Source organism: Episyrphus balteatus, chromosome 1, assembly GCF_945859705.1.
Source record: "Episyrphus balteatus chromosome 1, idEpiBalt1.1, whole genome shotgun sequence".
Taxonomy (NCBI): domain Eukaryota; kingdom Metazoa; phylum Arthropoda; class Insecta; order Diptera; family Syrphidae; genus Episyrphus; species Episyrphus balteatus.
The window spans coordinates 139,608-160,750 of NC_079134.1; the positions used below are offsets into that span (position 1 = coordinate 139,608).

General features: G+C 35.5%; 2 protein-coding genes across 2 annotated transcripts in view; one reads left to right on the forward strand and one right to left on the reverse strand.

Moving 5' to 3' along the window:
* The window catches only part of LOC129907308 (conserved oligomeric Golgi complex subunit 3), a 30,388-nt gene that overhangs the window by 8,267 nt on the left and 978 nt on the right, over window positions 1-21,143 (reverse strand). Inside the window, exons 3-9 of the mRNA XM_055983428.1 lie at window positions 7,272-7,753; window positions 7,079-7,218; window positions 6,832-6,992; window positions 6,655-6,772; window positions 6,421-6,596; window positions 5,796-6,365; window positions 5,507-5,737 (exon numbers count right to left, since the gene is read on the reverse strand). Coding sequence (XP_055839403.1) covers window positions 5,507-5,737; window positions 5,796-6,365; window positions 6,421-6,596; window positions 6,655-6,772; window positions 6,832-6,992; window positions 7,079-7,218; window positions 7,272-7,753 — 1,878 coding nt within the window. The remainder of the gene's footprint in view (window positions 1-5,506; window positions 5,738-5,795; window positions 6,366-6,420; window positions 6,597-6,654; window positions 6,773-6,831; window positions 6,993-7,078; window positions 7,219-7,271; window positions 7,754-21,143) is intronic.
* Window positions 454-1,813, forward strand: LOC129907310 (AN1-type zinc finger protein 2A). Its single transcript, XM_055983430.1, has 4 exons — window positions 454-692; window positions 753-1,122; window positions 1,182-1,308; window positions 1,382-1,813. Exons 1-4 carry the CDS (start codon window positions 638-640, stop codon window positions 1,532-1,534), a joined length of 705 nt encoding a protein of 234 aa, XP_055839405.1. The 5' UTR covers window positions 454-637; the 3' UTR covers window positions 1,535-1,813.

Here is a 21,143-nt window from a genome sequence, read left to right on the forward strand (position 1 = left end):
TGCATCGGATCGTAAATACCCCTATTGTAAAACAGTTTTGCATGTTGTGGTGTAAATCTCTACTAAGTGAGAAGTATCTACTTAATTCGCGTCTTCTTTTTCTTTTTTATGTTTTTAATTAAAATTGAGAGAAATCGGGTTTTTATTTTAAACATATTAAAAAAAAGAACCAACGCAATGGTTATCCATCTTGCATTGTATATATATTTCTATAGTACTATCAATCCATGAAAATACCTTAGCGACATCTTTTGGTAGATCTGCACTTCAATTTTCTGCATAAGGTTCAAACATAAAATAAACTAGCGATCCCAGCGGTGGCGACGCAAAACTGAAAATTCTGCATATGCAGTTTGAATACTGAAATACAGATAGCGCGTTTCTTCTTTTTGTTTTGTCAAGCTTCATGATATGAAAGTCAGATGGTGTTCGCTATGTATTTTTTTTTGACACGACGAACGTCATACGTCAAGACTGAAAAAGTTCAGAAAATTTGTTGGATGTTCAGTTTCTCGCATATTTTTGTTTAGTCATACTTATTGATATTTTGTTTAAAAGAAGTTCACGAAACCTCCAGAACTTTATTTCAATATAAAAAGCCTTTGGATAATCAACTACAAAAAATTATTTGAGTGCTATGGAGTTCCCACATCTTGGAAAACATTGTTCTGAAAAATCATGTCACAAGTTGGGTAAGTGTTTTTCTTTAATTAATTCCAATACAATTCATTTTTAGCCTTCTTTAAATTTAGACTTCTTACCTATGAAATGCGACTCGTGTGATAAAGTTTTCTGTTCCGAACACTTCAGCTATATGAAACATTCCTGTCCTGGAGCATACAAAAAAGACTTTCAAGTCCCCGTATGCCCGTTATGTGGAGAACCCGTTCCTACACCGCGAGGAACATCTCCCGACCAGACTGTTGGTCAACATATAGATCAGTATTGCAAGTCGGATACAAAGAAAATCTTCACGAACCGTTGCTCTTACAAGAATTGTAAAAAAAAGGAACTAATACCTGTGACATGTACAGTTTGCAATTATAATTTCTGCTTGCGCCATCGTCATTCAGCTGACCATGAGTGCACTGGTCCACAAAAATTACAACGTAACTTAACAGCGTAAGGATTATTATTGTCCTATATTTAAGCTTTTTAACATACCCTTTCTAATATCATAGCAATGCAGCTGAATATAGGAAAAATAATAAGCCCACAACATTGTTTACAACAAATCTAAAACCCACAGCAAATAGAGTGAACATAGCCCAAGGAAGCAGTCAGGCTAAAAACATTCAGGGGAATATGGTCTGACAGTCAAACATTTTTTTAGGTGCAATCTGGGAAGTTGCTTATTTAAAAGTTTATTATTTCTTTGTAGACTGAAGACGAAGCATTAGCACATGCACTTGCTCTATCTATAATGGAACTTGACGAATCTGCTGAGCGGAGTAGAAGGACGAATCAGGAAAGTCCATCAATAACGGCGGTCGGTGGCCAGAGAAACTCTAAAGAAAAGTGTTCACTGTCGTAACAGCTTATTATTAATTATTCTAATACAAATATTTTGCTATAAAAAATTCAATACAAATATGACTAAAAATTGACCTAATGGTTGTATAATTGAAGTAACAATTTTCTTTAGTTTGATTTTTGTTCACAAATTAGTAACATCTTCAAAATTCATTAGATTTTCTTTTTGTCATTTTCTTTGCTTGCTTTTAAGAATAGGATATTGTAAATTCTCAGACATAATGTATAAATTGGCTCATAATTGAAGCTTGTTTGATGCAAATAAAATCGTTATTAAAAACCACCATGTTTCTAAATTCCAAATAAGTCGGTATAAATAATTATATATTTATGTATATGGATGCATATTCCCGCAATATGCACATTATCTGATTTTTTGAGTGCATCTTTTGTTTAGAAAGAAACAAGTTATACATATATGCTTTTTGGTATCGTGTAGCAAAGACTTATCTTAGTGCTACGGAAGTCTACATTGTTCTCAAAAAAAAAAGCGTTCAACACCGAATTCGTGATGAAGTCGACTCGTTCTTAGGCGAATTTTCACGGGAGACAAAAATTGGTTCGAGTAAGAGGGATTAATATTTTGTTTTTTCTTAAAAATTTTGTACTGAAAATGGTGAAAAAGTTCGACTGTATCTACATTCAATTTCGATTTGTAATACAGTAAAATAAGGAGAAAAAAGGGGTAAATCTCGGAATGAATGTTAGTAGAAATTTTTTTTGCTCAATATCTTCCTTTTACCATTCTATAACATATCTCAAAAGTCTAGAAAAATCTCATGTCCGCTTGTCGCGATTTCAAGGTCAAATCGCGAAATGGAGATTTTCAAAATTAGCAAAAATAGGCTATGGTATTATATACACATATGATACATGATTTCAAGGTATTTTTTAATTCTGATTCCAAAAAATCTAAAATCAAGACAATCTGACGTCTCTGGAAAAAGTTATACCTGTTTTTCATCTGTCAACTCATATTATTATAACAGTTGCAAACTTACTGCCGAAAAACCCTTAAAAGTTATGGTAAATGAACCAAATTTTGCATGAAGATTTTAGAATCCATCATTATTAAAAATCAAAACAATCCACTACAAAAAATATATATACCTACGAAATAATGGTATTTTTTGATGGAGGGGCAAATTTTAGGATATGCACTAAAGAAGATTCTTGTTCATCTTAGGAATAAGTGCTAATAGGCTAATTCTTTCATTTTAATCTTTGTTTGGATATTCTTTAACTACCCTCAAAAATCTAAAAAAATCTCATGTCCGCAAGTCCTAATTTTCTTGGTTTGAAGATAAGGTGCAGATTTGAAAAAATTGAAAAACTACTCTTCAGATATTTGTGTCAGATCAACATGAATAAGGTACATTACTTTTCAGGGATGGTCATATTGATTTGTTTGTGGGTTTTGTTGGAATCAGCGTTAAAAAATACCTTGAAATGATATGGGTTATGTTGGTATACATATAAGAATCTAAAATTTTCTTATTATTTTTTTTAAATCTGCACCTAACTTAGTTTAACCTGGAAAATAAGAACTTGCGGTCATGAGATTTTTTTAGATTTTTGACATAAGTTATAGAATATCCAAACAAAGATAGAAACAAAAAAATTAGCCTAATAGCACTAATTCCAAGATTGTACCAGGATGTTTTTTAGTGCACATCCCAAAATTTCCCCTTTTCTCAAAAAATACCATTTTGTCATAGATATAAATGTTTTTTTGCATTGCATTATTTTGATTCTTAATGATAATGGATTTGAAAACCCTCATGCAAAATATGATTCTGCTACCATTACTTTTAAGGGTTTTTCGGTAGTAAGTTAGCAACTGTTATAATAATATGAGTTGACAGATGAAAAACAGGTATAACTCTTTCCAGAGACGTCAGATTGTCTTGATTTTAGATTTTTTGGAATCAGCATTAAAAAATACCTTGAAATCATGTATCATATGTGTATATAATACCATAGCCTATTTTTGCTAATTTTGAAAATCTCCATTTCGCGATTTGACCTTGAAATCGCGACAAGCGGACATGAGATTTTTCTAGACTTTTGAGTTATGTTATAGAATGGCAAAAGGAAGATATTGAGCAAAAAAAATGTCTACTAACATTCATTCCGAGGTTAAACCCTTATTTGACTGGATTATTGATGAAAAATCAAAATTGAGTCAGCAAATCGTTTATGATATGTTTGGAGAGTTAAATACCAATGTTAGAGGGTCGCCAAAAATGGCCCGAGTTATAAAAAGGTGTGTAGTGCAAGAGTTAGGGATTCATTGATTCGCACTCCAAATATACACTTACATATCGATACTGTATAAAATAGGGTTGGATTGAATTAAAAAATATTTTTTGGGTTATTGGTCAAACTTGTCAACTATAAATTTTCTGTATACTTTTAGCACTTTCATCCTATCATTGGTGCTTATTTAATGATGCTATACTAAAACATAGAAATCTATAGACAAAATTTAGCCTGATCCTTTGGATAAATAAAATAAATTCATTGTTCTTTAAGGTTTAAAATTGAGAACTACTTTCATAAAGAAAAAATTCTCTTTTTTTGATCACTGCAGGTATTTTTAGCCACGATAGTCGGCCCTAGAGAGGTAATCTGTCGGAGTAAATTTTGTCCGATTTCATCCGAATCGACAGTTTTTACCTGACGGAAAAATACCTCGAAGCATATTTCGTATGACATCGGAGAATTTTCGCTCCGACGGATTACCTAGCTAGGGCCGAGTGGTGGGTAACACATTTCCTTTTCCTTACTTTTCAAAAAAAGTACGTCGTAATACGACAAGAAAACGACTTGCTCTAGGAGCGCCAACTTTCGTTAAAATAAACATTTCTCTCCACTGTTTGCCATTCTTCTCTATGAGCTGATAATTGCTTTACTAAAACTATAATTTTGGCTTCAAGAGCTCTTGTGTCGTTTTAGTACAAACGACATCCGTAATAAGGATCAATGATTTATGTCTCTTAGGTTCCGAACTTGAAAGATAGGTTCGGTTACACATGTGTTTAATAATAAAACCGATAAAAGGCAAAGTATCAATTTCTGTTTTGTTTAACCCTTTCGGACCCAGCGTTACTCTCATGTAACATATTTTTCAAAATTCGTAAAAAGTATTAAATTAAATACTTTTTTAGGTTTCGATGGCTTAATTGAAAGATAATAATACCTAGTTACTAGATTATTACAAAAAGTTAGTCAAATATCATACTTCTAATTTTTTTTAACCGAAAAAGAGACTGAAATTCACATTTTTTCATTTTTTTTTTTTTGCAAAATTTTTTTTTTATATATGGTCATAATTTAAAAAAAAGATATAAAAAATGTAAATCCAGAAAGTGTTTTGTTTTTTGGCTTAGAAGAAGTAGCATACATTATTGTTCCATAAAAAGTTATTTTCTCAGTTGGCCGACTTACATGCATTTTTTTTTTTTTTTTTTTTTTGAATTTTTTGCTATTTATATTTTTTAGTTGTGATGTTTTTGACACGATAATACTGAAAAAAAAAAAACATTTTTTAATATTGATTTTCATAGCTTGGGTTCGAAAGGGTTAACTTGTTGTAATGTAAGTAGAAATGCTTAAAATACAAACGCCTGTTTACTTACTGAGAGCGACCGCTATAGCGTTTTTTATAAGTCCACTACTCTTACTAAGCATACCGAATTACTGCAACCGAAAGTAAATGCCTTTTTGTTAAATAAATAAATTGATCTCAACCTGACTCCTTTTTAAAAAAATTAACCGATAGTAAATAAAATAAATGATTTCTTTATTTAATACCTAAATAACTTTTTTTCTAATAAACATTTTCGTTTTAAGTTTGACTTGAACCGACTTCAAAAGATACCTTCTCTGAAGGGATTTCCGATACCTTCTCTGAAGTTATTTCTGAAGTTTCAGGAACCTGTGTCATAACAACAGCACTGTCAAAACTCACCTTCTTCTCCAAGCTTATTTTTCTTTGGCTATGACCCTCATTTGATGATGTACTTATTTTTCTCCCTCCAGAAAAATTAACAATTGCTTCAGCTGCTAGAATACTTGCACTTGACAAAAGTATTGATACTTGCTCTGCTGAAGGGCAGCTTGTAATAATCATGTCATCTTGAGAATATCCATTTGTCGCAAGTATTTGTTCCAATTTAACAAATGAACTTATTATGTTGTTCTAAAATTAATGGTTATCAATTAGAATTTTTTTTAAATAAAATATAATAAATACTTACTCTAATGGGTCTAAAAATTATGAATTCCGTATCACGGTTGCTGAGATAAAGTTGCATTGAACGTTGAAGATTGCATAATTTGACTTTAATTAGCCTTTGTGTCTCTTGGATAATACTGCTTATGTGCTGTGGACTTGCCCAAGAACTTTGTCGCAATGTGTAGTTAAATTTACTTGGTGTTGTTTGCTCTTTATTGCTCATTGTCGGTGCTTGCGATACCAAAGTTTGAGCTTTTTCAAGAAATATAAGTAAAGGTCCAATTAGCATCTGTACTGCGTCTTTTATGAAACGTTCACAAGCAGACTTAAGCTGCTGATCAACCTCTTTTCTAGAGTCCAGCAGGTGCTCTTTTATTTGAGGTGTGCCTTCGAGGAGAAATTCAAGTATAGCGTTATTGCTTCCCATTGAAAAAAGCTGTTTTCGTTTTTGTAGCAATCCGAAAGCAGCGGTTTTAACTTTGCTAAAATCAAGTGATGTCTCCTTCACAGTAAAGTCTACCCGAAAAGGGGCTATTTGCTCCCTCAGTATTAACAAATGTTTTATTTCAAAAAGTTCGCCATCGATTGATGTCTAAAAGAAATGTATTATAAATATATTTTTCTACTTAAATCTTAAGCAAAATTACCTTGGAAGAACTTATCTTGCTCGCAGCTTTGGAGACACTTTGTATGCAGAGCCTTAAAGCTTCTTGGGAGAGTCCTTGAAATATTGGTCTATCTACACAACGATACAATCTTGACAAACACACAAGTGTCCTGCGTACAGTTGGGTACCACATCCCATGAAGATCAGCAGGAGAATCTTTAATAATTATAAAAAATAATTTAATATATTTAAAGTTACGTGACGCTAGAATTACTAAGGTTTCTGGTTCTGTAGTTGGTGTCAACACTTTCTGTGTTTGAAACTGTTGATATTAGCGAAGACCGAGAATCTGATCGCCTTAAAGTCGGTTCTTGTAGTGACAGCGCTATGCTCTGAAATATTTGCGTACGGATTATGAACTGCATTAAAACAAAATTCACATAATATTTACTTCCATCATTTCCAACTTTTCTGGATAAGCAAGATCCCCTGCTGAAGGATTATAATGTAATATATCTGACTGCAGATACAAATGAGCTCGAAAAACTAATCGCTCTTGAACATCTTGAAGCATTTGGTTAGCAGTGCGATCGAAAGCCTCCAATTGCTCACCTGCAACAAATACAAATTAGAGTTCAATTCTACTTTTTTACCGGTTAAATCTGATGCTCGAGTTGGGTTTATTTTTTAAAACTTACGATTTTGTTGAACTTGTTCTTCAATCATTTCAATCCTCAATATGCTACATATCTCAGCCAAAGTTTCTAAGTGGTTGACATGAATAATCATTGGACGCATTGTATCATAAAGAATTGTGCATAATCCTTCCAAATATGATCTTAAAAAAATAGAAAGTTAGATTAAAGAAATAGACTACTATCAAAAATTTACATCAATTGATCACTGGGCACCGAGAAGTACTGGAAAAATAATCGATGTTCGTCTTGACATACATGCACCAGAAATCCACACGCACTTCGCATCAATGAACACTGATCTCCTTTGTAGGTAATTTTCAAATCTTGAATTGCACTTTCAACTGCCGGTGACATGATATTAGCTCGTTCGGATAAATAGTTGTTGTGAATATCAGAGAGTAGCTGTTCATATTCGGCCCCAAAAGACAGACGATCTTCAACTAATTGGGAAACTCTTTTAATTTTGATTGCAGATGCTTGGTATTTCCCATAATAAAGTGCAAAAGCAGCCTCTGCGTTTGGTTTTGTGTCTTGAGTTCCAACATTTTTTGGAGCTAATGTTTGGTGTGTGGCTTGCGAAATAACCGTTATTACGTAATTCTTAATCAGAGCTATGGCTTTCGAAAGAATATGTTTGTATTTAACGATAAAAGCAGAAGAGTCCTTATAATTCGGCTAAAAAATTAATAAGCATATTAGTTTCGTTTAAAATTAATAAATTTATAAAAGTTCAAACTCAATTTTAAACAACTAAATTGATACCTAAAAGATTTTTGTTTTTTTTTTTGTTTTTGTAAAGCTCTCCGATAAAGGAATAAAAAAGGCCCTTATTGCGAGTGTCGTTTGTCTATCGATAGACGACTTTTGTCTATAGTCGATCATCGAAAATGACTTTTGGTGTTGTGAAATTCTATTGTGGAAGGTTGTTTTTGTTTTATCGTTCGATCTTTTTCGTTAACAATTTTGCTATCGACTCAAATCAAGTTCATAGTTCACACTAGCAAATATCTTTGTCGAAATAGATACACAATACCAAAACAGATATAGTTTGTAAAAATTGTATAAAAATTCAGTTGGACTTAGCTTCAGTTCTTATCGGCAGCTGCGTATTTTAATTTGGTAAAGAAAGTTGGTGATTTATTTGTTCTCAGTTTCTGTCAGAGCATATTCTCTCCGATAAATCTGTGCTATGCGTGAGCTTTTAGAAGTACACCTTCTTAAGAACCAGACAGACTTTCTTTTACTTACAAACCAGACAGGTTTGTAAATAAAAGTACCTACCACTTCACCGATTCGGTATCGACGATAAATAAAATAGGTTTGTGAAAATAGAAATAGACGTTAGGTTTTTTTAAAATCCAGCCTTCACTAAGTACACATTTTTTCAGGTCTACTTTTTAACATAATGAAGCCTAAATGTGAAACAGTAAAGTGGGAAATTTTTTGGTACCATCTCACATCATGGGTGTCGTCGATAATGGAGAAGAAGAGGTACTACCTCTTGGCAGCAATAGAAAAATCGTCCAAAAGTATTATTGCCATGAAATTGTGGGTTCTTTCTATTCTTGAAAATTAATTACACTCACACAAGAATAATTGAGAATTATGCCACAAGGACTTTCTATCATGGGGTACCGTGTCACAAATTTATCGTTTTTAATTATAGTGCATCTACGAAACGGATCAGGAAAATTTTTAAATCGATAATTAACGGTATTTTATGCGATATAAAGAACAAATGCCACACTTATCAATAGAATATATCTAAAAGAATATGTTTTGCTAAAAATATTTTCAATTTAACAATTATTCTTTTCTATTGAAAAACATAAGCAATCGTTTTTAATATTTATTATTATGAGAAAATTATTTGTCAGAAATTTTCTCATTCGAATTTTCAACGTTCAAGAAGCAAGACCTGTTTTCTTATAATTGTTTATCACCGTTGTTATATAAATAAACCAACAAACTCTAATAGGTTATGGGCGAAACTAAAGAGTCGGTTTATGGAATTCCGCAATTTCATGGAAGCGGATTTGATGATTGGCAGTTTAGGGTCAAGACCCATCTGGACTCGCTTAATCTGGGAGATGTTTTGACCAATGTCGTTGAAGCAAATGGTGTGGGATACGAAGATTTTTTGAAAAGGGATATGAAAGCCAAAGAACGAATTGTAGCGTTTGTTCATAATGATTTTTTGAGCTACATTCGTGAGAAGACTACAGCTAAAGAGATGTGGAAAAGCCTCCAATCGTCTTTTGCAACAAAGTCTGTGGTGAATCAGATGTTGCTCAGAAAGCAATTGTCGAAGCTCAAGATGAAAGATGGTGATTCAGCCGCAAAGCACATCACTGATTTTGAGAATTTGGTAAGGCAGCTTAAGATGTCGGGAGCATCATTAGAAGAAAGTGATCTTCTAGCTCAGTTTTTTCTTTCCCTGCCTGAAAAATTTGATCCGTTGGTTACTGCTTTACAAAATCTTAGTAGCAGTGATTTAACGTTTCAAACTACCAAAGACAGACTGCTTTTAAAAGAAGCAAAGTTAAATGACAGAGATGAAGAAGATGATCATGTGAGATCAGCATTTGCTGGAAAGAAATTTTTTAAGAAACCTTTCAAATTTCAAGGCAAATGTTTCAAATGCAATAAGCAAGGGCACTTAGCGAGAGATTGTCGAATCAGGACATAGTCAAAAACCCAATAAAAATTCAAAGCGGGTATGTCTGATGTCGGATCGAAATAATTGTAATAGTTTCAAAGAGTCAAGCTCCAAAATAAAATTTAAGCTTGATTCTGGGGCAAGTGACCATCTGATGAATGTGAACTGGTGTTTTTCTGAAGAGAAAGAACTGAGAGAACCAGTAAAAATCAATGTTGCAAAGAATGGTCAATTTTTAATTGCAAAAAGTGCTGGAATTATTCATGGAAGAAGCAACACGGGTATCGACCTGACAATTAATGATGTTCTGTATCTACCGGAATTAAGAGACAACTTACTTTCCGTTCGAAGATTGACAAGTCTTGGTGTTGATGTCCAATTTGCCAACGATATAGCCAGAATTGTTAAAAATGGTATTCTCATTGCCGAAGGATATCTAAATGGCAGTTTGTATGAAGTTGAATTTGAGATTCAATATCTTTCAGCAAATTTATGTAAGACTATTGATATCAAATTATGGCATAATCGTTTGGGACATGTTGGACAAGGAGCCTTAAAAGAAATGGCAAAAGAAAATCTTATAAAAGGACTCAATGCGACTTCCGTTGATGGCCTTGGTTTCTGTGATATTTGTGTAGAGGGAAAACATAGTCGTGACTAGGGTTGCCAACTTTTTTAAGAAGGAATAGAGTATATTTGATTTCAGAGACGAAAAAAAAGAGTACATTTGAAAAAAGAAGAGTACCTCCCATTTATTTCAAGTCTTGAAAATTTATTTTTTGGTGCTTCTTGCAGTATATAACAATATTTTTGTTATTTTTAAAATAAACGTTCGAATTCAAAATTCATATAAATTAAGAGCTCATTTTTAATCAATTTGATGAAGCCCTATTCCTCTCATCTCACCACTTCATATTCATGACCCAAAATATTCTCTCAGTGAATGCTGAAGTTGCAAGAACAGATAGTGTATAGCTCACAAATTTCGCAGTTACCAATATAATTCATCGAAATAAAAAGAAATAGGTAAGAAGCTTCACTCAAACATAAATAACTTCAATTTTTACAAGAAAAAAATCTAATGTTTTAAGGTCTTAAACAAAACAAAGTAAAATAGAGAATAAAATTTTAATAAAAAAAAAATTAAACTAATATTTCTGAAAAAGTAAAAAAATCTTTTTTAAACATTTTTCTTTAATATTTAAAACCTTTTTTTGTAAAAATCAAGGTATTAATATTCTATAAATTTTTTTATTTCGATGAATTATATTGATAATAGCAAAAGTTACATGCAAGATCAAGAAAAATAGCATCAGTTGCGATTTATTTTTTTTTTTTCTATAAAAAAAAAAACAAAGTTTAAGTTTTTGAAAAAAGCTTACTCCTTCCTTTGATTCAATTTCATTCCAAAATAGAATTTGAACAAAATTAAAATTTAAGTCTGAATAAGAAACAAACAAAACAAGTAGGTTATACTAAAACAACGACCAAAATTATAATGTTTTGTACTCTCTAAATTACAATTGTTCAAATTTAGAAATTATAAGGTCGAATATTTTAAACCTCGGGTTTTCTTTTTCATTCAATTATCTTTAGAAATATGAAAGTTATCCACCAATTTGTAAACGTTAAGATGTTTATGAGGTGGTGCACTTAGCCTTAAGTAAAAAAAAGAGTATTTTGACGTACTCTATCAGAGTTATAGATTATAGAGTACACATACGTAAAATAGAGTACAATACTCTTTTTTAGAGTACGGTTGGCAACCCTAGTCGTGACCCCTTCAATGGCACAAGAAACAGAGCAACTCGAGTGTTAGAAAGAATTCACTCCGATGTGTGTGGACCCATTGATGAAGCTAACTGGGATGGATCCAAATATTTCGTATCTTTCATTGATGACTATACGCATTTCGCTATGGTGTATGTTATCAAACGAAAATCTGACGTCTTTGAAGCATAAAGAATACGAAGCCATGACGAAATCAATGTTTGGACATTCGATCTCTAAGCTTACCATTGACCAAGGGAGATAATATTGCTCGAGAGAACAGAACCTGTGGTACAAGAAGATGGGGATTCAAGTTGAACCTACAATCTCTTACTCCCCTCAGCAAAACGGAGTATCAGAAAGGTTCAACAGAACTATTGTTGAAAAAATAAGAACGATGTTATTGCAATCCAACATGCCGAAACGAATGTGGGGTGAGGCAGCACTCACTGCAACATACCTAATTAACAGAACACCAACTAAGTCGGTAAATTGCAAGAAGACACCTGCAGAGTTGTGGTATGGTTCGAAACCAGATTTTGAAAAGTTCCGAGTATTTGGATGCAAGGCTTATGCATGGATTCCAAGTCAACAAAGAAAGAAACTGGATTCCAAGAGTCGAAAATCAATCATGATTGGATACGTACCAAATGGATACAAGCTTTGGGACATCCAAAATAAGAAAATATTCACTGCCCGTGACGTGAAGTTTGATGAAAATGTTTTTCCATTCAATCAAGTTCAAAAAGATGACCAAAACGAAAACGTAATAACGATATTCGACACCCACGAGCAAGAAGGGGAAGAGGTATCTGAAGTACTCGTTGGTGTTGAAAATATCCAAGATACTGGTTGCGATACGAATGAAGATACTGTTTGCGATGTGAATGAAGCTGAAAACTATGAACATCAAATAGTTGAAGAAGAAAATGAAGAAACCGATGTTTGGGAAGATGCAGCTGCGCTCCCTTCACAAACTGATAGTGGTAATCTTCATAATGAGATAACTACAAGGCGCAGTGAACGGGAGCGCCGACTTCCAAGTAAGTTTCATGATTTTTACATGTGTTATAGAACAACTGCTGCTGATAAATTTTCGACAGGTGTACCTAATTCATATGATGAAATCCAAAGACGTTCTGATGCTCCAAAATGGTTCAAGGCTATTGAAGAAGAGCTTTACTCTATGAAAGAAAATGATGTTTGGCAAGTGGTTACAAAACCGAAAAATGCAAAGACCTTGAAGCCCAAATGGATATTCCAAATTAAAGAAAATGAATATGGTGAACCCACAAGGTACAAAGCTCGTCTAGTAGTTAGAGGGTTTACGCAAAAAGCTGGGATAGATTATGAAGAGACTTATTCACCCGTTGCGAAACTAACCACTATTCGAACTGTGTTAGCTGTGGCCTTACGAAACAAGTTTATCTTCCACCAACTTGATGTGAAAACTGCATTTTTGCATGGCACACTAAAAGAAGATGTAAAGGGCGGCTGCCTCAAGAAAACTTATTTCTTATAAAGAAAAGAATATACTTTTTAAAGTTTAATTTATTTGAATGGATTTAAAATAAAAGATATTAATTATATAAAAGATAATATAAAATTTCTTGTTTGACTCGTATTGGCTCGTATTTGGCTCGTTTTTAAATTGTTTTCTTCGTGTGTCTTCTTCACGGCACGGCGTTTGGTTTCAGACTGCCATTTGTCTGCAAAATATTTTGCAGAACGAAGATTTGTTCTCTCTCTTGTTCTTCTCTCTCTAACACTCCACCCCCCGTGAATCACCCTGGGATTCACCATCAATCGTCAGGACTGCTAATCGGGATGCTGGTCGTTTAATAAGGCCGGTGGAGGTTTTTACTTCGGCAAATCGAACTTGTTCATCCTTGGCCTTAAATACTTTAGTGATGCGGCCTTTGCGCCACTGGCTTCGTGGTTGGTTGGGGTCACAGATAATGACAAAATCGTGTACTTGAAGAGGGCGAACTTTTTCATGCCACTTGGGTCGCTTGAAGAGTTGGGGTAAGTATTCTACGGTCCACCTTTTCCAAAGACGGTCCTTGAGATTCAAAGCAATCTTCCACTGCTTTCGGAGACAAATGTTTTGTTCATCTGGATAAGGCGTTTGTGTTGAATTGACACAACCAAGTAGGAAGTGATTCGGGGTTATTGGATCGTCTTCTTCGTTAGTAATTGGTATGTCCGTCAATGGACGTGAGTTAATAATGTTTTCTGCTTCTATTAAGACGCTTCTAAGAGTCTCCACCCTTGGAGCCTCCTCTGGAAGTATTTTCATCATTAGGCGCTTTATTATGCGGATGAGGCGTTCCCAACAGCCACCGGAGCTTGGATTAGCAGGACAGTTGAAGATCCACTCGATATTCCAGCTTGCGGCTTCTTCACCGATACGATCCACATCGAACAAATGTTTTTCACTTTCAAGTTCTCGCTTAGCCCCGATGAAGTTGGTACCATTATCACTTCTAATTCTGACGGGTGTGCCTCTTCGGTTGATAAAATTTCTTAGGCACAAAATGAAGGCATCGGTAGACAAATTCTCGGCTAATTCAATATGGGCTGCACGGACTGTCAGGCATGTAAAGATGACTCCCCATCTTTTTTCTCGTCTGCGACCAATCGCTACATTTATAGGTCCAAATAAGTCAACTCCCGTGTAAGTAAACGGACGGATGTATGGAGTCACACGGTCGACTGGCAGTTGACCCATTAGAGGAGGTTTTGGGGTAGCTCTATCCATCTTACATCGCAGGCATTTGCTTTGTATGAATTTCAGAAGCATCTTGGGGTGTGGAAACCAAAATTTTTGGCGGGCTTCGTTAAGGATGACTGAGGAATTTTGATGATGTAGTTTTTCATGATAATGCGTCATGATGAGCTCGGACATTGCATGTTTCTGCGGCAGCAAAATTGGACGTCTGGCTTGTAATGGTAAGTAAAGTGCTTCGTCAAGACGACCTTGAATTCGCAGAAGACCTTCTTCGTCTAGATACGGATTTAGGGAATAAATTGAGCTTTTTCTTGATATAGGTGTTGAAGATTTAAGCATTTGGATTTCGTCGTAGTATTGCTCGTATTGTACTTCTTTGCAAAGAATGTTCTCGGCCTTATTGAGCTCGGCTACGGTTAGGAAGCAATTTGATGTTCTTTTCAGGGTTGAATTCTTCTTCTTTTTGTTCTTTGCAAGGTAACGTAACTTATTTACAGCACGGATTACATAGGCCATGGTTCTTTTGAGCCTTGAATAAGACGAGAATCGATTAATATTTATTAAAGAATTACCTCTTTTTACTTGAAGACAAAGACAAGATTTGATTTCTTCAACATCTGGAACGTCTGGAAGTGGCTGAGTTGTCATGGCTGGCCAATGTGTCTCGATTTGGGTTAGGAATTCAGGTCCGGTCAGCCAGACGCTGTTTACTTTTAATTTAGGAGGGTTGCGTGCTCGAGTGGCTGCATCTGCGCTGTTTTTGTTGGTAGGAACCCAACGCCATTGGGATGGTTCAGATGACGAAAGTATTTGGGCGATACGCTGTGCAACGAATGACTTGAATTTTCGTGTTGTTGAATTAATCCAATGTAGCAAGGTTTTGGAATCGGTCCAGTAGGTTGTTTTGCAAATATTTATGTCATGATTCCGAATAATAATTTTGGCGAGGCGTATGCCGAGTATTGCAGCTTGGAGCTCCAGTCGAGGAATCGACATAGTTTTCTGTGGTGCTCCACGAGTTTTCCCAAATATGAAAACGACATCTTTTCCATGGTTATGGATTATTCTAAAGTATCCGGCTGCGGCAAAGGCTTCTTGGCTTGCGTCCATGAAAATGTGTAACTCTACTGAATTTGCATTGGGCAAATTCGGCGAGTAACAACGCTGAATTTGGAAAATGTTGACTTTTTGGAATTCTTCCCACCAGGCTTGCCACCTTTTGTTCAGATCGGCAGTCAGTGGCTCTTTCCAGGTAATGCCGCTCTTCCAAGTGTCTCGAACCAATATTTTCAGATATAGTAGAAACTCGGCTAGCAATCCATAGGGATCATAGATGGCCATCACTATCCCTACGAGCTCTCTTTTCAACGGCGGTCGGACACCTTTCAAGACATCGGTCGGAATTCGGTGAAATTTTGTTTTGAATTCGAAGGTATCACTGGATGTGTTCCAATGCATTCCAAGCACTTTTTCTGTGGTTGCCTGGTGTTCCATGTTTATGGTTTTGGAACATTCTGAAGACTTGGCGTTCATGGTGTGTTGTAATTTGGCTGAATTAGACGAAAAGTTTCTTAAATCGAAACCACCTTTGTTGTTGACTCTCACTACGTCTTTGCAAATACGTGTTGCTTCTTGTTCACTTCGGAAACTTGCCACATAGTCGTCGACATAATGTTTGTTCACAATTGCTGTAGCTGCTTCTGGGTACTCTTGTTGGAATTCTTGAGCATTAAGATTTTTGATAAATTCTGCAACACATGGTGAACAAACAGCTCCAAAAATCATGGAGACCATGACATAATGACATAAAGGCTGTGTTGCATCTCCATCTCTCCACAAAAATCTTTGGGCGTGCTGGTCTTGAGGTCTAATTTGAATTTGTGAGAACATTTCTCGAATATCTGCTGCAACTCCTATGATGCCTTCACGGAACTTAAATAAAATGCTCATCATCGGCTTGGCTCGCTCTGGTCCTTTGAGTAGGGCTGAATTTAGGCTGACTCCATTTACATTGGCTGCAGCATCGAAAACGATTCTGAGTTTGTCTGGCTTGTGCGGGCTTTGCACGGCAAAGTGTGGTAAATACCACACTGGCTGAGATTCATCCTCGATTTCGTGCTGTTGGAGTTTTCTGGCGTATCCCTTTTCGACGTACTTAAGCATTTCACTTTTATACCTGGAGGCAAAATCTGGTTTTAGGTTCATCTTCTTCTCGACTTCATGGAAACGTTGTTCAGCCATCCGAAAACTATTCGGCAAAATGGGTTTAGGGCTTTTCCATAGCAGGCCAGTTTCAAAACGATTTCCGATGCGGCGTGTTGTTTCTTGCATTATTTGACGAGCTGTTTTGTCATCATCGGACTCGAGGATCTCGGCAGATGGGTTAATCCCAAAGTTGTCAGCTGAGAAATATTCTTTAACCAAATTATGCAAATCGTCATCGTCACGTTTTTCTCTAATAAAAAGGATAACTGGGGCTGATGGTTCACTGTTGCTGCTGGTTGGCCCATAAGCAACCCAACCCAATTTGGTTTTCATTGCTAGGGGTTGATGATCATCAGATTTCACGATTGTGGAGGATGTTCCTAGGTGAACATTGTCAAGACCAAGAAGTATGACTGGCTTTACCTCTTTATAGCTTCGCATTGGTAGGGCCTCAAAATGTTTGAATTCGCATTTGTTAAAAGTTTGAACTGGCAGGCTCAGGTTGCGAACAGTGCGACAATTTTTAATGACAAAGGAATATGACTCACCTTCACCTCTTATTTCGAGATCGACAATTGTGGATGGCTCTGTGGTGACATTTTCTCCATACCACTGGAGTGTTAACGGCTGTGGTCGACCTTTGAGCCCTAGAGCATTTGAAACTTCTTCATCAATTATTGAAATTGCCGACCCCTCGTCAAACATAGCAAACACTTCAACTTTTCCATTCGGCCCAAACAATGTAATGGGAATTATTTTGAAAAGCAGTCCCATTGATGATGTTGTTCGGCAACTCAAAATCGGCTGGACGCTTTGAGGTGCAGGTATGTTTTTCGGTGACTCGTCATGTAGGCTGCTATGATGATGTCGCCGACAGTTTTGCACACCACACACTCTTTTGCTTCTGCAGTTTGATGTACTGTGGCCTCTCCGCAGACATGAAAAGCACAAATGTTGTGTCTTCACTTTTGCCCAACGATCATCGACGCTCATAGAATTGAAGACGTTGCACTTGGTAATGAAGTGGTTTGCACCACACTGGTAGCACTTTGCGGTGGATGATCCATTCGTTTCTTGCTGAACACTTCCAGCGTTTTCGTGGACATGAAGAACGCGTCGAGGATGTGTTGGCGGCTGTTGTCTAGATGTACCAGAATTTTTGGATGTCGATGGCAGTGAGGGCGGCATGAGGCAAACAATTCTTGCAATTTGGCACAACCATGTTGAGAAGTCGGCGATTGTTGGATGTGTCGTTCTCGCTATGGCATGTTTTGCCCACTCATACTGTTTGTCTTGTGGCAATTTGGCAATAAGCTCATCCAAAATTGACGAATTACTTAGATTGTGTTCGCTGTTCGACGATCTTAGGAACGCAACGACGTTGCGCACCTGTGTTGAAAAGTCAAGGATTTGATTGTTATCAACTATGATTGGGAACCTTTGTATTTTTTGTAGCTGGTGACGCACAAGTATATCTGGACGTCCAAATCTGAATTTAAGTTCGTCTATGACATCAGGAACATCTTGGACATTGATCAGCATTGATGATACAGCTTCTCTGGCAGGACCAACCAAACATTTTTGTAATCTTTGTAGATTTTGGCGATTGTTGTAATGAAAATCTTCTGTCGAGTCCTGGAAATTGGCTAGAAATAATGGCCATTCTTCTACTTTCCCAGAGAATATTGGCAGATCGATAAGTTTTACTGGAGCGACATGCGATAGTGTCGGGACATGTGGTGTTGCATGAAGCTGTGGCGATGGAGGAGGCGGTGTTGATGCAGGAGGTGGTGTTGCAGGAGGCGGTGGTGATGACGAGGCGAGACTGCGAACACCTTCTTCAGAACCAGTAGCACGAATGGCGTTAGCCGAAAACATTTTTTTGTTGAGCCTTTCTATGTCTTTTTGACTTTCCATAGTATTATTTTTCAACTCTTGCACAGTTGTACTGAGTTCCTTCAAACCATGTAAAATGGCGTTTAATGTCTGTGCCTCCATGGTAGTTGTCTCTTTCTCCACCATTGTTTTTTCTCCATTCTCATCATCACTTTCCTGATGTTGTCCCTTTCCGTCCTGTGATGACATCTCGTGTATATAATGACTTATTTGCTGGTATATAACTTGATTGCTTGACTGTGTAACGTTTAATTATGGCGGCAACTTCCACACTTATATACATATACACACATGCGATTGCAAATGAAAAAGACACGCTTTTAATTTAAAAAACATGTAAAGGGCGGCTGCCTCAAGAAAACTTATTTCTTATAAAGAAAAGAATATACTTTTTAAAGTTTAATTTATTTGAATGGATTTAAAATAAAAGATATTAATTATATAAAAGATAATATAAAATTTCTTGTTTGACTCGTATTGGCTCGTATTTGGCTCGTTTTTAAATTGTTTTCTTCGTGTGTCTTCTTCACGGCACGGCGTTTGGTTTCAGACTGCCATTTGTCTGCAAAATATTTTGCAGAACGAAGATTTGTTCTCTCTCTTGTTCTTCTCTCTCTAACAGAAGAATTGTACATGGCTGCTCCTGAAGGGGTTTCAGTCAAGGATGGAGATGTTTGCAGATTATATAAGTCCATTTATGGTCTTAAACAATCTCCTAGATGTTGGAACAAGAAGTTCAATGATTTTATAATTCAGTTGGGGTTCAAGAGATCTAGACATGACTATTGCTTATACACTAAGATGGGACAAGAAGAAGATGACGTGATTATACTTATATTATATGTGGACGATTTATTGATTACTGGAAAGAATTTATTGAAATTACAAGGACTTAAGACAAAACTAGAAGCAACTTTTAAAATGTCAGATTGTGGAAACCTTAAATTTTTCCTTGGAATTAAAATCGATGTTCAAGAAAATGTGATAAGACTTTCACATGAATCAAGTATCGACAAGCTGCTTGAAAAATTTGGGATGGAAGAGTGTAATCCAACAAGAAGTCCAATGGAAAAAGGATTACAACTTCAATTGACAAAATCAGAGCAAGAATTTAACAAGCCTTACAGAGAATTACTTGGAAGCCTCATGTATATCATGTTATGTGTTCGACCTGATATATGCTTTCCAGTTGGATACATGGGAAGGTATCAATAAAACCTTTCAGAAAATAACTGGCAAGCACTCAAAAGAATAGTGAGGTATCTAAAAGGCACTAAAAAGAAAAACCTTATTTTTGAAATAACTGATGATCACCCTTTAACTGGTTACGCTGATGCTGACTGGGGAAGTGACATAAATGATAGGAAATCGGTTACTGGATATATTTTTAAAGTTTTTGGATGCACGGTTTCCTGGTCAAGCAAAAAGCAAACAACAGTTGCAACTTCTTCCAGTGAAGCTGAGTATATGGCACTTAGTGCAGCTGTTTCCGAAGCTATTTGGATTCGGGGGTTATTGCAAGGCTTAAACCAAATTCAAAATGAGCCTGCAATAATTTTTGAAGACAACAAAGGCTGTATTGGAATGGCAACAAATTTAGAAACGAAGAGATCGAAGCATATCGACATTAAACATCATTTCATTCGAGACCACATTCAAAATGGATTGATAGAAGTTAAACCTATTGGTACAAAAGATCAACTTGCTGATATGTTAACAAAGTCCCTGGATTCAACACGTTTTCAACACCTATGCCAACGCCTTGGATTAAACGATTGAGAAGGGGTATTGAAAAACATAAGCAATCGTTTTTAATATTTATTATTATGAGAAAATTATTTGTCAGAAATTTTCTCATTCGAATTTTCAACGTTCAAGAAGCAAGACCTGTTTTCTTATAATTGTTTATCACCGTTGTTATATAAATAAACCAACAAACTCTAATATTTTCTGATCCAAACCATCAGGAAAACACAAATATTCATATTTAACAATAAACAATAAATTGTCGAATTCAAATTTTATTTTTGGAAAACCTATTCTTAATTGATTTCCTATCGATTAGTGTGGGTTATCAATTATCATTTTAAAGCATTTTCCTGATCGCTATAACCGGCCCCTAAACTGATATATTGTTAGGCGGTTTGCGTAGCTCTTAGAAATCTAATCATTTAAAGAAGTAGAAATGACGATGGGCATTTTGGACGCTTGGCGGCCATTAATGAAAATGGTATCAAATGAAAAAAATATATCTTAGGTTAAACTTTTACTATAGAAGTATCGCTGTATTGCATTTAGAATGTTAGATACTTCAATATTAGTATTGTTAATGCACCGTGCAATGTTTACAGTAAAAACTTAGTTGCATATATTTTGATTTAAATTATATGAAATAAGATATTCTGTAATTTTCCCTCAGCATGAAGACATCAATCTTGAATATCCGACCAATAGAACTCATAATATTAGCTTTTTAAGCCCACAGTCAAGTCTTTTTTCGAGAGTTTTCAACAATTTCAAACTAACAAAAAATTAAACAAAAAACTCTTAAAATTGTTGTTTTAAATAGGCTATGTTTTGGTATCTATTGGTCAGTTATTCAAGATTAGGGTTTTCAGGTTCAGAGACAATGACAGGGCATCAGCATTTTCCATAAATGCACTTTCAGGTTCCCATAATCAGAAAATATATAAAAAGTGTTAAATGCTAAAATGCATTTTATCCATTTGTTATGTACGTCACATTGAAAAAACTTCTCTAAAATACATTTACGGCCGCTCAACTTCCACGTTCGGTTCAAATTT